Below are 20,113 nucleotides of genomic sequence, written 5' to 3'. Positions count from 1 at the left end.
ACTTCGTGTAGTTGAGTATATAATAATATAGTTAGTATGTGTGACCATGTATTCACCTATACTTCATGTAGCTAGCTATCTTTTTTCCTTCATTATTTTGATTGACACACACACAGAGCAAAGAAGAGAAGAGAAGAAGCATTAAAAGAAGATTCACTGTTACTCTTTTGACCTTTCATATTTACAAAACTCCTTTATCTACCACCATCAGTTTCAGTTAAATTTCAGGAGATCCCATTCAAAATCGAAAATGTAGACATATGAAGCTTGTCCTCCACACCATTACTACCAATCATGGCAACATCTTATACAATATAAAACTCTTAACCGTTCTCAGATCGTTACATCAACCCAGTTGTACAAAATTAGAGACCTAAACTCAAGAAACGATCAATGAAAACCCAAATATGATTGAATGGTTTTTCATTCCATCAACACAAGTATATTTGAAACGAGAGTTCTCTGTTTCTGTGGATAGGTCTATCAATATTATCAGATGAATGTAACGTACCTGGTAAGCAATATATGACATGTAATGCTGACTGGAAAAGGCGGCTTTCGAATGTATTATAGGTATATGTATCTTAAGTTCTACCATCGACATCGAATCCAGCACCTGTCCAACCTCCTCTCCCTTTGTTCATGATTCCAATTCCTCTTCCCCTTCCTTGATTCTGTGGTTTCTTTTTCGATTTTGATTCTCCTTCCGCTGTTGCTGGCCTCTGTCCATGTTCTTTACCTCCTTCCTCCTTCCCCTGGTTATTTTCTGGTTTTTCCGGGTGAGTCTGATTACCACTGGGTGCTGGTGAGCTGTCTACTACAGATTTAGTCTCTGTTTCTTGGACCTATATATGGAACACAATCAGAAATATATATATAACATCTTTCAAGTATCCACTGATTGCCAAGCAAATAGATTTGTTTCCTCATGTAACAGTTGCAAAGTATCTATTGTGGTTAGCAAAATACTGATGCAGTTATTATCTGGTGTCTCTACAATTAGACTAAGGTGTGTTACTAGAAACAAATTGAATGTCAACTAGAAGGAGAGATTATTTACTTGCTGAACAGAAGTAGATGATCTATTTGGATTAAGCACTTCTAGTCTCCTTTTCAATTCCTCAAGTCTGGCGTACTGCGTATTGCTGCTTTCTTGTACCTGCATTTACAATTTACAAAAGATAGTAATTCGAATGTTTCTCAATAGAGAAGAAATTAATTCTCATTATCAGTTTTTCAGAAAATAAATATATCTTTACCAGACGGTTTAAATCTTCACAAAGACTCTGTTTTGCTGCTTCTTCATCCTTCACAACTTTTGATGCTGCTTCAAATGCCTAAAAAGAGAAAGAGGTTAAATTAACAATCTCTAGACCTCAAAGGTAGGGTTAAACAATCTGAATTAGAGTTGAATTCCTATATATCAAAGCATGACATGATGAAACAGGATACTCCAGCATTGGCAAGTAAAAAGCAACAACGTAGAAGAACTTCTTGGAAAGGAAACTTAAGCAAAAGTTCATCTACTCAGCTATCTTGAATAGTATAATTATGAGACCATGATATCTGAAATGTCCATTGATATGACTTATTCTGCTAATGGGGGCAAAAACAGGCAATAAAAAATGTTCACATCAACCGATAACTAACTCTACGTGCAATGTGAGAAGTCAGAAAAAAACATGACAGGAGAAAACGCTGAGCTACATAAATCAAGAAAGAGAGAGATAAACCTCTCGTGCTTCTTCTTCTTTCAACTTAGCAACATGGATCTTTTCAGTTGCGATTTCAATTTTCTTTCTCAAGTGTTCCATTGCTTTCAGTTTTTGACAATAAAAGAAAACAAGAAAGTTAAATCAACAAAGACTGTTCCATCTAACAAAACAATGTCATCACATTGATGAAAAAGCAATGAACTAGCCAAACCTGCTTTCTTAGGTCCAGCAGTGAGTTTCATTTCCATAGTAAGGTTTCCAAATTCCCTTTCTACATCCCTAATCTTTGTATAGTTCTCCTCAATGTATCTACCAAAATGATGAAACATAGATACTCAATTATCATCTTCTCCCCAACAAACGAAACAACTACATTCACATTCCTAAAGCATCAAACAAAAAATCCCAGAATCAGAAACAAAACAAGTACTTACTTCCTCAACTGAACTTGCTCTTCCGCGATTATCTGATTCATAACAAAAAATAAAAATCATCAAATCGCGTTCAGTAAAACAAAGTGAATCACACGAAGATACATACATTAATCAAATCGAGAGAGTAATTTTGTACCTTCTCTGTGTAAGCAATAACAGGAGCTTCTCTAGCAAGACCATCAGGTCCGATCTCAGCCTTGAGTTTTGGATCCGAAGCCATCATCTATTATCTCTCTTCCCTTCTTCTTCTCCCAAACTTTCAAAAAATCAAATGCTCCGATTTCGTCTTCTTCTTCTTCCTCGATTTCAAAAATTCACATTACGAGTTGACGTGATTCGCGTGTAGTTCCCAACTCCCTCCTCACTCTGGTTTGGATCGAGGGGAAGTGATGGAGAACGTGAGAATCGTCCCTCTGATTTTGATTTTGACGGCGAAAACGAAAAAGTTTAAAGTTCGTTAAACTTTCACTATAGACTTAACGTTCCTTTCTCAACGCCGTTACTATTGTGAAATGTCGGTTATACCCATTTCCCAATTAAGTTTGACTTCAAAAAGGTATCACGTGCTACTCACGTTGAGGAGGAATCTGTGGGGGAAACTCTCGTAAACCGTAAACCGGCTATTTTTACTAACAATTAAATTAATGGTTCACGAGACCTGTCGTTTTTGCGTCAAAGAGTGTGTGTGTCGTTCTTGATTCATAAAAACGGCAAGCAGTTTACAAAGTGAGAAATATTTGTTGTTTCTTGTATAAGTTGTAGAGTCTTGAAGAACCTAACTTACAACATAAAACCAAACCACCCCAATACTAAAACTCCGGGAGATCAACAAACACACGCAACATTTTTGAGTTCCTACAAACTGGGGAAAAAAACAAAAAAAAACACAGTAAAAGGTAATGAATTGGTACACTCAAAAGAGAGAGACTTGTGGAAGCATTTTAGGAGCGAGGAGCAGAAGAAGAAGATAGAAGGTTTTGAACAGCATCCATGCTAGGCATAGCTGGAATCGCTCCTCTCTCTGTTACTGTAATGGCTCCACAAGCGTTTGCGAATAGAAGTGCCTCTCTTAGTTTCTTCTCATCCTGCAAAGTTACACGTAGTTTAACCTCAATGGTTCAGATTCAGTCTAGTTTAACAGCCACAGAAGGTGAGTAAGTAAGTATAAGTACCTTGAGAAGAGTGCTATCAGAAGCTAAGCTGTTCAATAGACCGCTCACGAATGAATCTCCTGCACCTGTTGTATCAACAGGCTTCACTTTTACTCCACCAACTCTACCTTTAAACTCCTGCAAGAAAATATACAGCTACAAGAATAAGTAATCTGATTTAGATTTGATATTGAAGAAGAAGTTTAAGAGAAAAGAGAACTAAACCTGAGTGTAGTATCTACAGCCATTAGGTCCTTCTGAAACAACGAGAAGCTTGAGATCGGGATGAAAGAGCTTTTGCAACACCACATCATCATCATAAGGATCATCTCCACCAGTCAGGAATGTGATCTCGTCCTCACTAACCTGAGAAACTCTCAGACAAAACTTGTGTCAATTCAAGTACTACTAGTGATAATGATCTGGTCTTTCACCTTAACTTGAAGTAAAAAACATCACATATATACCTTTATAACGTCTGCTAAGTTCCAGATACTCATGATCTCTTTCTTTGCAGCGTCTTCTGATGGCCACAACGGCAATCTCAAATTCGGATCATAAGACAAGAGACTCCCTGAAGCTTTAGCGATTTTCATAGCTGCAAGCTGAGTGGAACGGCAAGGCTCCTCAATCAAACTGATAGAACCGTAATGAAAGATCTTGGCCTGTAATCAAACAAAACAAACCAGTGGACTTAAGTCTCTCATTCCAAAATGTGGTTCCAAGTAACTAAAAAATCTAATCTACCTTTTGGATAAGGTTCTTGTCAAGCTCAGATTCCAAGAGAAGCATATCAGCACTAGGGTGCCTGAAGAACAAAAACTCCCTCTCTCCATCAGCTCTTAACGTGACAAAGGCGAGCGCTGTCCTTGCATTGTGATCAAATCTCATTCCAGAGTTGTCAACATTGTTCAGCCTAAGAATATCAGCTAACATTCTTCCAAACTCATCATCACCAACCTAAATATTTTCCAAGCAAGATCAAAAACTAAGATTGGTCCCAAAAACAAGAGCCCTATGACTGAAGAACAAACTATTATCTGAGTCGAAAAATCTCAGACCTTTCCAATGAAAGCAGAAGAGCCACCAAGTCTAGAGACACCAACAGCTACATTAGCAGGAGCTCCTCCAGGAGCTTTCTTGAAAGCCGGTGCTTCAGCCAGTGAAACACCTCCCACCGTTGGAACAAAATCAATCAACATCTCACCGAAACAAACCACAAGATTTTCTGAATCTTTTGTATCAATCGTTAGATTCTTGAGATTCCCTATCACCAGAAGACAAAGACATGCAAATCAAAAATTCGAATTCAAACAACTTAAAAAAAGTTCCTTGCTTTTTGTCAATCAAACGATATAACACAAGATGAACAGAGAGAGATCTATAGAACAAAAACCCAAGAAGATATATGATCAAAGAACAAAGCTTTAAGGCATAAAAAATAAAACCCAGATACTTAATTTCATGAAAACGAAAAACCCAATTCGAATCCAGCTCGATAAAAGATCACTCGACAGCGTCAGATCAAGAACAAAAGAAAGATTTCGAAAACGAACCTGAGATGGCGTTCTCACCCATTATTTCGATACAAGGAGAGATCTTCAGATTCGAAAAAGACTAAAACGGAAGGAAACAGAGAGGGATCTACGAAGGAACAGAGAGAACGAGCGAGAAGAAAGATTTGAAAATTTGTGTGCTTTTGTTTTTTTTTCTGTTTTGGTAATTGTTAGTAGAGATGAAGAGACGAAGTTGGTTATGTATTAGTAAGGTTTCATGATGACGTCACCAAATATCTATGAACCGACAAAAAAGAAACAAAATAGATATTAACGTTAAATATTTGATGTCACAAAGAAACAAAAAAATAATTGTCAAATGTTTTGCAACGTGTTCACCAAGTGAAACTTAAAAACCTTCCTGAACTTTTTTTTTTTTCCGGTAAACAGTGTATTTTTTAATGGTTTAAAAATCGTAGCTGAATTCATTCACAGATTCAGTGTAATAATAATAATTAGAACCTATAGTATTTATATATGATGAAAAAATTGCGTGCTTAATGTGGCTGGCATGAAACATGATTTGGGTGTTATATATTTTCCCGTGAAGTACGATTAGTGGGAATGAGAGAAGCCTCGTTCTTTGGATGACAAGAAATAGAAACATCCGTTCGTGATTTTCTTTTGTTTAGTTGTTATGTCTTTTTTTTCTCTTTTTCCTAAAAATTCTCGTGAAATTAAGAAGAGATTACAAGAAGTTTAAGAGAGATACTTACTAATAGATGATTACAAGTTGATGGACGTTCTTTATTAAATGAATAGTTACGAAAGCAGAATCTTGAACTTGGAAATGAATATGCTGCTGCCGACTAGAGTTGACTTGTTGCTAAGTGAGATGAAGAGGTGGCCAGGTGGGGTTGGGGTATTAATTCCGAGGATTTGTCTAAAAGTCACGACGAAACGATACATGAATATTTGTAAATAGGTGTATATTTTTCATATAGTTTTCTGCTAATAGTTAAGTTGATTGTTGTTATTTTGAATCGGAAGTGTGAGTTGTTGAGCTAGAGAAGAAGTTGGTAGCCCTGGGCAAAAAACACAGATCCGAAAATCCGAATCGTACCCGATCTGAAAAACACAGTTCAGTTCGGGCTCGGATATAGGTATTTTATACTGATAGGTCCTATATATGTGTACCCATGGGTATCGGTTTGGTTCGGGTTTTACCCCGTACCCGACACACAGACCCTAAAAACCGACAATACATAAACCTCTTAATATGATTTTAGCTCTTTAAGGTTACTTTTACACATTCCAACAGCCGATTGAGTTTCCTACTTACCTTTAGTCGATTGAGTTTCTTGCATTTATTCGATATGCAATATTTTCCTGCTTGTTGCCTTTATCAATTTTTTTTTTACCTTCCAACACAAACCTAGATCTAGAAGCTCCATTGATACCATTGTCTCTAGTCACTTCTCCACCATCGGCGTTGTCCAGAAATCAATCGGAGGTATTAACTTATCACTTCTAATTTTGAGTTTTGATTATAGTTCAGTAACTTCAGTTCTCCAAATCTTTTTATGGAATTTGAATACCTTTTTAGTAAGATTTAGTATATGTTTTGATTTGTGAAATGTGAAAACTTTGATTTTTGATTTCTTTGAACTTTAAAGCTTATGGGTTATGCTTTTTGTCTTTTTGATTTCTTTGAAAACTTCTGCTTCATAATTGTTTATCATTTTTAATTTTTATGCAGATGGCCTCTTCTGGTCCTACAGCTACAAATACTCCAATGAGTGATGTGGATGGTGATCAATCAAATGAGATGGAGCTGACGGACGATGATGTTCCAACACCTGCTTATGCAAAGAGAACCAAGAGGGAAGGGAAAGAGAAAGAATCTGAGACGAAAAATAAGACATGGTCTTGGGTTTGGAATCATTTCACCATGTAAGCAATCCAAACCTATGTAATTGCAATTACTGTGGTAAAGAATTGGTGTGTGCAAGCAAATCTGGGACCTCCAGTTTGAAGAAGCATGTTCTAAAAACCTGCAAATCATACCAGGTATGGTTAAGTGCTAACAAAGACAGTACTCAAACTGTTTTGACTCCTGATGGTGCTGATGGTTCTGTTAGAGTGAGTAAGGTTAGTGAAGCAGTGTTTAGAGAAGCTACAAATGAGATGTTAGCGTTGGCTGAGTTACCATTATCTTTTGTTGAGTGTTTAGCTTAGAGACATTTCTGCTCCAAAGTTAAATTGTATAAGCCTCACTCTCGGCGAACTGCTACAAGAGACATTGTTGAGCTTTATGTGAAGAAAAAAGCAGCTATGAAGAAGATTCTTGGCACTAACAAGCAGAGGTTGTCCTTGACTATAGATATATGGGTTTGTCCCACTACTTTAGCCAACTATATGGTTGTAACAGCTCATTTTGTTGATCATACATGGCAGTTAAGGAAGATTATAATAGGATTCAAGCATGTTTGTGATCATAAGGGAGGAAAAAATTGTGATGTTCTTATTCAGGTTTTAGATGAGTGGGATGTAAAGAGAGTATTCTGCATCACTGTTGATAATGCTACGGTTAATAGTTCAGCCATGACTAATTTTAAAACAGCTATGTTGTAGAGAGGAGATGATGCATTGATACTAAAAGGTGAGTACTTGCATTTGAGATGTGCTACTCACATTTTGAATTTAGTTGTGAGGGATGGTTTGATAGAAGTTGATCATAGTGTGGCTGCTATTCGGAATGGAATCCAGTATGTGAGATCTTCAACAAATAGATTGAAATCATTTGATTTTAGAGTTGAAACAGGAAGATGAGGAGGGGAAGTGTACCGTTAGATGTCAAGACAAGATGGAATTCAACATATCTCATGCTAGAACAAGTTTTGAAGTTTAGATCGACATTTGAGAGGATGGAGGCTGAAGATAAACTATATAATGACTATTTTCTGGAAAAAGTGGATGGCGTTAAAAGGATTGGACCTGCTGTTAAAAAATATTTGGATGATGTTGAAAGGTTTGCTCAGATTTTGGCATCTTCTACAAATCTACATTGGTTCTTTCAGCGTCTAACTCTGTTGCATCTCATAAGCTCTACAATGAGATAGTCTTCATTACTAAAAACTTAATTTCGATGAGCACACAAATAGTTGATCAAAAGCTGCAGACTAAGGCATCATCTATGTTATCAAAGCTGGACAAGTATTGGAATCCATTTGGAGATAAGGTAGAAATGAATAGGCTTGTGATGGTAGCAAGCGTTTTTGATCTGAGGAAGAAATTGAAGTTTGCTGAGCTATGCTTTGATAGGCTATATGGTAAGAACTCTGTGGAGTCTAATCATCTTTCTGATTCAGTTAAGAACATCTTGATGGATTTGTATGATGAGTATACTAGAGCAAGTTTATTGAACAAAGGGTCAGATGGGTTTTCTTCTCAATCACAAGGGTCGTGGAATCATTCTCAAGAGCAAGAACAAGTTGGAAGTGATTTATGTCCGACAACAGTTCTGCCTAATGGAGTTGTACTTGAGGATATGGAGATCATATATGATGAGATTGTGAAGGAAACAGGAGTTCAAAACTCATCTAATGAGTTGGATATGTATTTGAAAGAGAATGTCGAGTCTTCAAATCTTCTAAAAGGTACAGAATATGATGTGTTATCCTTTTGGAAGGTCAACAGTGGGAAGTATTTAGTTCTATCACTAATAGCTAAGGATATATTTGCAATGCAAGCATCTTCAGTAGCATCAGAATCTGCATTTAGCACAAGTGGTAGAATTGTAACTCCATACAGAAGCTGCTTGACACACTACATAATTGAAGTGTTGATGTGTACTGAGCAATGGTTGAAATGTGAGATCCACATCAATGAAAAAGGAGTCTCAACAATTCAGCAACTACTTGCTGAAGTAGAGTTGCTAGATGATCTTATGAGAGATAACAATTCAACAACAATTCAACAACTACTTTTAACGCTTACAAGTTATTGTTCTGATTTATGGCTTGTGATTTCTAACATTATGTTTTTATTTATTTTTCTATAGAGTTTGAACCTGATTTCAATATGCAAGATCTTTAGGGTGAGATAAGTAAGTCTCTGAATTCTTCTTTTGATATTGTTTTTCCAATTATAATGAATTTGACATGTGTTATATATTTCTCTTTTTGAATTGTATAAGACCTAAGAGAGAACAATTGCTATTTCTGAGACTCAAGTCTGAATTATGAAGATTGAATGTGTAGTATTTCCTACTGCTATCTCTATATATAATCTTTGTTTTGCATCAGACTTTGGATTTCTAAGAGACTTTTCTACTATCTCTTCTTTTGCTTAAATATTTTCTTTGTCATATGAATTTGAGAATGATGAATGTACTCCATATTTATCTATTAAGATGTTTGGATTTGAATTTCAGATGTGAAATTTTCAGGTTTCACCTAACATTTGTTTGTAATTTTTTCGGGTATTGCATTATAAATCGGGTACACAGGATTTTTTTAGTATAAACGGGTAAAATTTATCCGAACCGATCGAAACCAAGTTTTTTCGGGTTTTTACCGGTTCTGAGATTTCAAATCCGAATCGACCCGAATTCGAGAGAACCCAAACCGAAATTTTTTATTTACCCTATTGAGTTCTAAACTCCCTTACCCGTAAAACCCGAATCCGACCTGTTCCTACCCGAACCCGACCCGAAGACCTGAATGCCCAGGACTAGAAGTTGGTGTTTCCAAAAGTTTGAAGAGGCCCAAGTAGAGGTAGAGTCGATCAAGACAGCCCAAATTATTTGTGGGAGGCCATCAAAAATGGTGAAATGGTTAACGTTTCTTTTGGGGATAGGGTGTACCTATGATCGTAATTATGTGGGATGATTGATATTTTCCCACCATATACGTTACTAAGATCGTAATTATGTGCTCACTCTAGTAGTATATATTTCACATTTATTTTAGTAGAAGATCTTGCCATTATTCCACAAGCTACCAAATCTTTTTTTGCTACAAGTACCAAACAACAGTTTTATTTGACAGACCCGAGAATACACTAATCGAAACAGTGACACGTGTGACTAGTGTGAGTCTCTCTAGATAAGCGAAGGCATTGGTACATGTGGATTCTGATTAAAACCCAATTTATCTTTACTTTTTTCTCTTCCCCAGGATCCTCTCCTCTTCTTCACTCTTTTTTTTTTTTTTTTTTTTAACGGACACTTCTCAGTTCTCTCTCATTGATCGATTCGTATTTCAATTTTCAACAATGGCGTCCACTTATGCGAGATTCGATACCGTATTCCTGTTTTCTAGATTCTCCGGCGCTAAGTATTCGCCGTCTTCTCTTCTCTCTTCCGGATTTCAACTCAGAACCAAACCGGCTTCTTCGCGATTGCAGTCAATTGTAGCTTTATCTTCATCTTCTGGGGCTGTCGTCGCCGGAACTGATAGCATTGAGGTTTTATTTTGTTTCATCTCTCGCTGCGTTTTTTTTTCGAATTTTGAATATTCTTTTTTTTTTTTGTTATTAATTCGTTTTTGGCTTTTTTCTTTTATAAAAAAAATTAGGTTAAATCGTTGCCGACGAAGCCTATTGAAGGTCAGAAGACTGGAACAAGCGGCCTACGGAAGAAGGTTATTTTGATTGTAATCAAATCGTTTTTTTTTTTCCGAATTTTTGGAATATCTCAAGTGTTGGAGTGATTTTGATTGCCTTCCACTTTTTATTTTTTAAGTTCAGGTTAAAGTTTTCATGGAAGAGAATTATCTAGCCAACTGGATTCAGGTTCTGATTTTGTATAACTCCAGTTTTGATTTCCTATTCTGAGTTCATTGGTGAATAGTTTTAATCGTTTCTGTGGCTTAGGCATTGTTTAATTCATTACCACTTGAGGATTATAAGAACGCGACGTTGGTTTTGGGAGGTGATGGTCGTTACTTCAACAAGGAGGCTTCACAGGTTACTTTTAGTATTTTCAAAAGTTATATGTTGCTCAAACTCATTTCATTTGTTGAAGCCGTGTGTGTTTTTCTTACAGATCATCATCAAAATTGCTGCTGGGAATGGAGTTGGGACAATATTAGTTGGAAAGTAAGTTTCTTTTTTTTTCGATGATGAATTACAATGCTGAAAGATTGGTCTCCCTAGCTATTGGTATCACATTATTTACGTAAGAAAGTAACTTTAAGGGTTGTTTGTTGAGCTAGTCTGTCAGTTCCTCCTTGGGTTTTATTTACTTATCAAGCTGATAGCCAAATACTTGTAGGGAAGGCATTTTGTCTACCCCAGCAGTCTCTGCTGTAATCAGAAAACGAAAGGCAAGCTTTTCTACTTTTTTCTTCTTCTTTAAAAGTGCAACATCATTTTTCTATTTCTCATTTTTGTAATAATAATTTTCACAGGCAAATGGAGGATTTATTATGAGTGCAAGTCATAATCCTGGTGGACCTGAATATGACTGGGGTATCAAGGTGATATATCAGTGACATGCCTTTGCATTCTTTTCATTTAATAATCTGTAACCTTAGTATATGTGAAAAGTATTAATTTAGACTATTTTTCATTATGTGTTGATATTTGGGTCTTGAACGACAATTGAGTTATACTTTACAATCAGCTTTTTGCTGGAAGTTTAATTAATCACCTTATCTTATCTTTGTTAAATTCTAGTTCAATTACAGCAGTGGTCAGCCGGCTCCTGAATCCATTACTGACAAAATTTATGGAAATACACTTTCAGTAAGCATCTAGCCAAAATTTTCCCTTCATGATCACTGCAATGGTGGCGTCCGTCAAATTGTTTGTATAATGGGCTGTTTTCTGGTACACTATTCCAGATATCTGAGATTAAGGTGGCAGAAATTCCCGACATTGATCTTTCCCAAGTTGGCGTTACCAAATATGGGAGTTTCAGTGTGGAAGTTATAGATCCCGTTTCCGACTACTTGGAGCTCATGGAGGTAAGAATACCTTCATATGCTTCTTCTGTTCTTTTCTTATGATATTGGGTTTGTTTGACATTAGAAATGTGACCTATGTCCATGGTATTCTATGCAGGATGTGTTTGACTTTGATCTCATCAGAGGTCTTCTTTCAAGACCAGATTTTGGGTATGTTCTTACATCTAGAGCCAAACAGGCTAGAAGTTTATAATGTCATTTTTGGGTGTTGATGATCCTATTATATGCGCCTCCAGCCTGGTTGCAGAGCCCTTCAACGTGCTAAGAACCGAAATTAGGCCATTGTTTGATGACTTTTTATATACTTTTGTTTCTTTCCTTGCCTTTAGGTTCATGTTCGATGCCATGCATGCTGTTACTGGTGCCTATGCGAAACCAATTTTTGTCGATAATCTTGGAGCCAAACCGGTATGTCTTTGACATTAAGATAAATGTGTCATTTAATTTTGGAACGTCTAGATATTTCAGATGATTGATGTTAAGCATGTTTGTAGGATTCAATTTCCAACGGGGTTCCTCTGGAAGATTTTGGGCATGGCCATCCAGATCCTAATTTGACGTAAGAAACAAACTGAAGAGACGTTTCACCATACTCACTTACAATGTAACTTCTATTAACCTTCTTACATATAGATATGCAAAGGATTTGGTTGATGTCATGTATCGTGATGATGGACCTGATTTCGGAGCAGCAAGTGATGGTATGATTGTGGACAGATATCTTTCAATTTTTTTTGTTCTTTTAGGAGAGAACATTGGCCCCGAATTCAGTCACCGTAATAGTGCATTTTTCTGACAGGTGATGGTGACAGAAATATGGTTTTAGGAAACAAATTCTTTGTCACTCCTTCAGACTCTGTAGCTATCATCGCAGCCAATGCACAAGAAGCAATCCCATATTTCCGAGCTGGCCCTAAGGTATGGACTGCTTTGCATAAAATGCTTTTCGTTATTTTCTATTAGGTAGAGTGCCTTTTAAAGTTTATGGATATGGAATTTATGCTCAGGGGCTAGCACGCTCAATGCCAACAAGCGGCGCTCTTGATCGTGTTGCCGAGAAGTTGAAGCTTCCTTTCTTCGAGGTCAACCATTTTAGTCAACCTATGGATTTTCCAGATTTGCAACCTGATATATCAAGAGAAAACTTTTTGACAAGGTAACTTGTTTCTTCTAGGTTCCCACCGGATGGAAATTTTTTGGAAATCTTATGGATGCTGGAAAATTGTCAATCTGTGGAGAAGAGAGCTTTGGTACAGGTTCTGATCACATCCGTGAGAAGGATGGCATATGGTACTCTCTTCCTTAAACCTTATATTCATTACCAACTGGGTGAATGAATATGCGATAAACCAACCATCGACATGCAATGTTTTCAGTATCTATGTTAGTGGGCGTCTTAATGGCTTTATCATCACATATCAGTTTGTGAATGGTGTTTAAATCTATCCTGCATTGTATCATGTCTTTTTCAAAATTTTATGACACTTTGATCTCTGGTAATCCGGTGAGTGAAACTCCCAAAATACTGACCTGAACCATCTAATAGTTTTGATTTTCTATAACTGGAATCACCCATGATTTACTTCATCATTTAGCTATAGATTCGTTACTAAGACAAAGGTGGCAATTGAAATTGTTCCTGACTCAAATCTTTATAATCTATGCCTGCTGTCAGTGAAGTTGGTTTTCATGAAGCTTTCTACGTATATGGCTTTTTCAATCCCATTCCAGAGCTTTGGATATGCTACTCTGCTTTTACGTCGTAGGATGACTTTAACCTTAAATGACAGGGCTGTGTTGGCGTGGCTTTCGATCCTAGCTCATCGCAACAAGGACAAGAAAGCAGGGGACAAGTTGGTGTCTGTTGCAGATGTTGTGAAAGAGTATTGGGCTACGTATGGAAGGAACTTCTTTTCCAGATATGACTATGAAGTAAGATTGTGTATGATTTTTGTAACATGTCTCAGAGTATTACATTTTACTGTAGAAACCCCTCAGTGTCTTATGACTGTGTCAGGAATGTGAATCTGAAGGAGCCAATAAAATGATAGAGAATCTTAGAGATATTGTGTCTAAGAGCAAGGCCGGTGAAAGTTATGGTTAGGTTCATCCCAGTCCATTTCTTTCTCCGTATTTAATAACTTTTTTTTATTGCTCATAACAACTTTCGTCTCTCAGGAAACTATGTCCTCCAGTTTGCAGATGACTTTTCATACACAGATCCTGTAAGTCCGATAATAAAAAATGTTGATTATGATTCACCCATGCCTGTACTTTTGATATCCTGAGAAAATTCTACATTTCTGTGTAGGTTGATGGAAGTGTTGTATCCAAGCAAGGTGTTCGGTTTGTTTTCACGGATGGATCCAGAATCATATTTCGTTTATCCGTATGTTGTAGATTCTTCCAAAATAAATCAAATTCTTAATTTCATATGTAACACATTGGCCTTTACACAGTGACCTAACTTAGATTTTTTTTTTTGTTCCAGGGAACTGGTTCAGCTGGTGCTACAGTTCGAATATACATTGAACAATTTGAGCCAGATGTTTCAAAGCATGATGTGGATGCACAAATAGCTCTAAAACCTTTAATTGGTTCGTTCTTGTTTTGTTTCGGGAGACTTAAAGATGTCTTATTCATGACTGTAGTAATAATTGATCTGGTTGTTATGTAACAGATCTTGCATTGTCTGTATCAAAGCTGAAGGACTTCACAGGGAGGGAGAAGCCCACAGTCATTACATGAAGAAAAAACTATTCTGTGTCACATGGTCCTTTTTGAAAGGCAAGTTGGATTCCTGACTTCAGTTTTGTCTGCCATGTTTATTTAAAAATTCCAGGGCAATGAAATGCTTATCTGTGTAACATGTATAACTATATACGTCTTTCTACATAAATAAAAGGATATATTTTCCTTCACCTGTGGAGTCATGATCTCCGATGATCATGGGCTATATAAGATAGAGATCTATGTCGTAGAAAAGAATGCTTAGTGTAAGATATCTGGTATGCCAATGAAAGTATTCTATTTTCTTGTGTCGCCTAGGCCCTAGACTACCTTACTGGATACTATATGCACAGTCATGTACCTATATGATGAAAAAAGTTGTCTCTTATGCTGCTTAGTATTGGACTCGTGAATTCAATTGTTATATCTTCCCTATTCTTGGTTGGTGTCTTTTTCTTCGGAGGAGACCAAGTGAATATTCAGTTGCAGTGGCACAAGTAGATTAGAAAGCAAAGAGTTAGTTGTACTTGTTTTTTTCAGTCGATGTATTTGCAGGCTCCTTTAGCTGACAAGTTTCAATGATAGAGACTATCTCCCAATGGCCCTTCAAAGACCAGTCCATTTGCTGTTCAAGTAAGACTTCCACTATACACACACAAACACACACAGCCCAATATCATTTTTCTTGGTTATTTTTGTTTAGAATCTAGAAAGAAAAAGGAAAAAGTTAGGGAAGAAACTAGAACTCTTCCATTCCAGTATATTCAATGTGATTGGTTTGCTGACCAGGATTGTGAAGCACTTACTCGCCATGACCTAACAAGATGTGTTTGAATAAAACACTTACCCACATACATATTTACAGAGATTCTTGGTAAATAAAGATATTTCCTTGTTAATTTTCTGATCATGTCTATATCATTTTCTGTTATGCGCTCAATCGCCTGGGTCACATTCTAATGTCCTAAACAGTGAGGGACATGCTTTTGGCATTATTAGTGATAAAGTCATGTCTTTTTCTAGGGGAATCAAGAAACAAAGATCTATTGGAGATCATATATGCTCCCTGATTGTCTAGTGTCATCAGTTAAGTACTCTCAATCTCTCTCCACTCAATAATGCCACAAGAGAGAGAAAAAAAAGAAGGTAATCTTTTTAAAAGTGGATAAACAAGAGAATGGAAGAGGAACTGTGTTGTGTGTCCTAATGTGACTGACAAATCCGATGTCGAAACGTAGTCCATTCCTAGGGTCCAGCATTTGTTACTTCATCTATCCTTTTTGAATTTAGAAAGATAAAAAAAACTCTATTAAGCACATATCCCCCCTTTGTTCCCCACCTTCTTTAATTCATCTCTTTTGGTAATCCCATTTTTGTTTTCCTTGACCTGATCACTCTGTTCTCCCTCGGGTTTAACGGGTTAGCTCGGTTTCTGATCCATTCGTGTGGTGCCTCATGCATCTCTTGTGTAAGGTCTGTCTGGTCAATAGAACATTTGAGTTTTTTTATTTGTACGGAACACAAGTGAAGAAGTAGGTCCTTTGGTTTGTTTGTTTGTAATCTGTTTTGGAGATATCAAACACTTACCTGCAATTTCCTGTTGTGTGTGATAAGAGTAGGAGAAGTTATAGTTTGATAGTGAGATTGTCATGTCAAAAGCAGTTTTTTTTCATCGTTTAGTGAAGGTAGGGAATCTATTTTAGTGGTTTATAAAGTAGAGACGCTAAGTGACAAGACAACAATAGTTTTTTTATTGGCTCGTACATGGAAAGTAAAATATAATGCTCGCTTTTGACTTCTCTTTTATTTCTAACTTTACATCACTTTGTCTTTGTTTTTGGGTTGCTACGTTTTTTTTTCTATTTACGTCAATTTCTTATAATCATTTTGGTTTAAATTCCAAAAATAGAAAATGTACAGATATCTCCACCCGAGAAAAGAATAAATATGAACGTAACAAGTGTTGCAAATACATCACTAACATCAATTTATTCTAAATTGATAATATTTTTTTCAGATACTTCTTTGTATGACTTTTCTTGAGTTTGGTATTCTGTAACAGAATCGATGGACCCTAGAAAGTAGAAACTTTGGACGTCTTTATTTGTCATGGCTCAGGACTAGTGAATTTTGGTACTTCTTTTGTTTTCGTTGTTGATTAATATGCTTCACCTCAATTTAATTTCCACTATTTTTTTACTCCTTCTGTCTCATAAAAGTTGATGTTTTGGAATATTTTTTTGTCCCATAAAGAATGATGTTTTATAAATTTCAAGAAATAATCATTGAAAACATTTAAAATTTTGAATTGTTATTGGTTTAAAATTAAATAATATCTCTTTAGTCAAAAAAATATATTTAAACTCAGTAATCATTGTTTTCTTAAAATGTGTAAAAGCTTTTAAATATCAATTTTTTAGAAACAGAAAGAGTATTTATTTTCTCATTTTATATTTTACAATATATTTGGTCATAATAACATTCTTTATGATATATCCTAACAAGGGATTGGATGACTTCTTGTTACAGTATTTACTACTCGTTAACCATCCATAACTTTAACTATTCTCTTTGGTAATTTCACTTATAACACTTTTTAGAAAAGAAAAAAAAATCATTATAGGAATTAAAGAACCGAAAAAGCTTAGCATGCTTATAAATAAATAATTTTAAACGACTTAAGGATGTAATGGTGGTTGTATATTAACCTTAGAAGTTGGAACCAGGTGATAATGAATTGAATCTTCGCACTGTAATGGTGGTTGTATAATGCTTGCCTCTTCACGAACTCGAATTGTGTGAATCTTCAATACAAGATCCTAAGTTATTCAAACAAATTTCAAAGGACTTTGATTTCGGTTGGCAACGATCAAACTTTTTAACGGTGTAGCAAAAGTTGTACTACTTTACTTGCCACTTTTCATATCATCTTTGTGATTGCCATCTTGATGGCAAACAACGAGCCAATCAAACTTTTAATTCTTTTTTACTTTTTTGGTCAATGACTTTTTTTAGTGAATTTTGGGTGTATATATGGTCTTGATTTTTACTTTTGTTAAAATAAAATAAAAAGGTCTTGCTTTTTACGATTCAATATACAAGAAGTTGCAACATTTCTTTTATAACTTTGATTCTACATATTATAAATATTAAATAGTTTTAGTGATGGCTCTAGAATTATGAGAGAAAGTGACTTTGTGTTGAAGAGGTGTTCAAGAGTTAACGAATTGAGACAAGGTACCACTACAACCTTTGTAACCAACGTGCATCTTGTCTTACTGTCGCACTATGTAGTTGACATTATTGGTGGTTGAATCGTTATCACTTATCAGTATCCACATTCTACAGTTACCTAAAGATTTTCTTTGGATATGAGAAGAAATATTATTTCACTACTTATGGGAACTAATTTCTCATTGATGACCGTATCAATTGTGTGTACAGTGTATCTCTTCAAAATTACCGGAATCTATTAAGGCAATAGCTGCGCACATTAGTGATGATGCCTATATATGTGGCGTGACATTATTATAATTTGTTTGTACAATATACTCTTTGACATATTTTTTTTTCATGAGTTTTAATCTACATCAATACAAATTGAGACAATAGAAGGTTCGATCCCTAGAGAATAAAGTTTTGTATTATTAAATAAATGTATCCGAGTTTCCATATTGGTTTAAGTAGAAACTTATTCTAAATAAAAGTGTTTAATATGGATGCTACAGTATCAGTATTTGTGTTAGTAGAAGTGTCTATCGTACATCTATGTGATAGTATGTGTTGAAGGTAAAATCGTCTATGGCCGTGTTCGTTATCTAATCGCTGCGATAGCGATGGCGACAGAAAAAAAAAAGACGTTCACAAAGGCAAAAATCAAGTTGATCTGAAAAAAATACAGTTGCAGGAGATGGAATTTCTATCGCTAGTTCCTGAGAAGCTGTCGCTAAAATCTCTGAAGAGAGATCTAAGTTTCTCTTTCTTATTTTCTTCTACTTTTCTAGTTTGGATCGCTGTCGCAGCGATGAAATGCCGAACAGGGCCTATATAGATATACTAGAAAGCAATTTTCTGAAAATAAGGAAAGATGTCAAAACCTCCAAACACTTTTTGGTATTTTATAAAAGTTTTGGTTAAATTGGTCTAAATAGTAACGGATGAATTTGGCTAAATAGTTGATTCTAACTAAAATGGTTAACGTTGTTTAACTGAATCATGCTTTTTTTGGGGTGAATTTGGGATGAATTAAGAAATATATTTAAGACTAAAACTAAAACTATCATCAAATAATTATTGAATAATAATATAATAACTAAAAATTTATCTAAATAAATTTATCTATTGGTATGATAAACTAATATATTTGTAAATAAATATTCATTATTTTTAAAATAAAACTGATATAAATAATATACTGGTTGGGAAAATTGAGTTATTTTCCATATCTCGTTTTGAATTATTAGAAATATATAAATAATTAACATAAAATTTATTCAAAATATTATTTTAAAAAATTATCATTATCATTATAATTTAATTTAATTTCTTTTTTTTGTGCTCTCTAGTAGCTTTAAATAATATGATGAGTATAAATATTACTAAAATTTTAATATCCTGATTCCTGAATAATATTTTAGCATTCTTTTTGCAAGATCAAGAATTTTCCTTATGTAAATCGTAATAGGGTTTTTTTTATTCTGAATTTATTTGATTTAATAACTAAAAGAAGGAATTGCAGCAGACACTACCATTTGTGGTAGTTGTTTTACCGTGATTAGAAAAAATGAAAAAAAAATTAATGTATTGAAAATGAGAGATAGAAATATGTGAAAGAAATAAATTTAAGAGAAAAATAATGGTTAAAATTGAATTCAAATTATTTTTATGAACAATATATATATATATATATATTATTTTAAAAATATTGTATTCATTGTGTTCCTAATTAATTCAAGTTTTAGAGAAAAAAATTGTTTCAAAAGATAAATCTTTTAATTTTTCTATGCAGTTTGTATTAGTAAATATCTTAATAATGATGTATAATAGGGAAAAAAACTGAATAATATTGGCTTTGAGTTATAGAAAATTGTTAATTACAATAATGATGTATTTCTAGTTGAATTTTAGTTTATTTTCTTATTATGTGTAAGAAGGTTAAACTTAAATTAATTAGGATTAGATGAATATATTGGATTGAAATGGAACTCACATCTTTTTGTCTTTTTGTCTGGCAAAAAATATAGAAATTATAATTGAGATTAAGTTCTGATGGAGTACAAACATCTTTATAATAAAACGCATTAAGTGGTTGGACAAGGGCCACAAGGCCATGTGCGATAGATGTTGTGACTGAAGTTTCTATTTTGAGATTGAGCCAATAAATATCTCATGTCTGTACTTTATATCAAGAAAACAAAAACTTCTTTATATAATTTTGTTGCAAATAAACTTCTTTATATCCCATATCTGAAATATCTGTCACTTTTTTTTTCTGATATGTTTTTCTTCTTTTTCTTAAAATATCTCATGATAAATATATCGAAATTTTGGCATGAGAAAGTAACTAGTCCCGAAAGACTTGATTCATTGGTCAAACAGTTAAGTTTCTTAGTCCAT

At 34.9% G+C, this 20,113-nt stretch overlaps 3 protein-coding genes across 3 annotated transcripts; 1 reads left to right on the top strand and 2 right to left on the bottom strand.

The window, feature by feature from the left end:
• Positions 1-282: 282 nt before the first annotated feature.
• On the bottom strand, positions 283-2,800 carry LOC104761187 (uncharacterized). The gene is made up of 7 exons (XM_010484225.3): positions 2,286-2,800; positions 2,150-2,181; positions 1,927-2,024; positions 1,734-1,816; positions 1,260-1,337; positions 1,061-1,159; positions 283-845 (listed from the first exon to the last, which is right to left on the bottom strand). Exons 1-7 carry the CDS (start codon positions 2,370-2,372, stop codon positions 585-587), a joined length of 738 nt encoding a protein of 245 aa, XP_010482527.1. The 5' UTR covers positions 2,373-2,800; the 3' UTR covers positions 283-584.
• A 76-nt stretch (positions 2,801-2,876) lies between these two features.
• Positions 2,877-5,300, bottom strand: LOC104761186 (putative fructokinase-7). Its single transcript, XM_010484224.3, has 7 exons — positions 4,857-5,300; positions 4,362-4,567; positions 4,048-4,260; positions 3,768-3,965; positions 3,526-3,666; positions 3,322-3,438; positions 2,877-3,234 (listed from the first exon to the last, which is right to left on the bottom strand). The coding sequence occupies exons 1-7, from the start codon at positions 4,876-4,878 to the stop codon at positions 3,091-3,093; spliced, it is 1,041 nt and encodes a 346-aa protein (XP_010482526.1). The 5' UTR covers positions 4,879-5,300; the 3' UTR covers positions 2,877-3,090.
• A 4,493-nt stretch (positions 5,301-9,793) lies between these two features.
• On the top strand, positions 9,794-14,688 carry LOC104761184 (phosphoglucomutase, chloroplastic). The gene is made up of 22 exons (XM_010484223.3): positions 9,794-10,265; positions 10,376-10,441; positions 10,548-10,592; positions 10,674-10,766; positions 10,846-10,898; positions 11,074-11,125; positions 11,210-11,278; positions 11,478-11,546; positions 11,645-11,767; positions 11,865-11,917; positions 12,097-12,175; positions 12,262-12,326; positions 12,401-12,468; positions 12,567-12,685; positions 12,775-12,849; positions 12,942-13,057; positions 13,558-13,699; positions 13,785-13,866; positions 13,946-13,992; positions 14,079-14,156; positions 14,259-14,364; positions 14,448-14,688. Exons 1-22 carry the CDS (start codon positions 10,074-10,076, stop codon positions 14,513-14,515), a joined length of 1,860 nt encoding a protein of 619 aa, XP_010482525.1. The 5' UTR covers positions 9,794-10,073; the 3' UTR covers positions 14,516-14,688.
• Positions 14,689-20,113: the final 5,425 nt, after the last annotated feature.

Source organism: Camelina sativa, chromosome 18 (assembly GCF_030686135.1).
Source record: "Camelina sativa cultivar CO46 ecotype springtype chromosome 18, ASM3068613v1".
Lineage (NCBI taxonomy): Eukaryota > Viridiplantae > Streptophyta > Magnoliopsida > Brassicales > Brassicaceae > Camelina > Camelina sativa.
The sequence above is the reverse complement of the archived record's forward strand: the minus strand, read 5'-3'. Positions and strand labels throughout refer to the sequence as shown.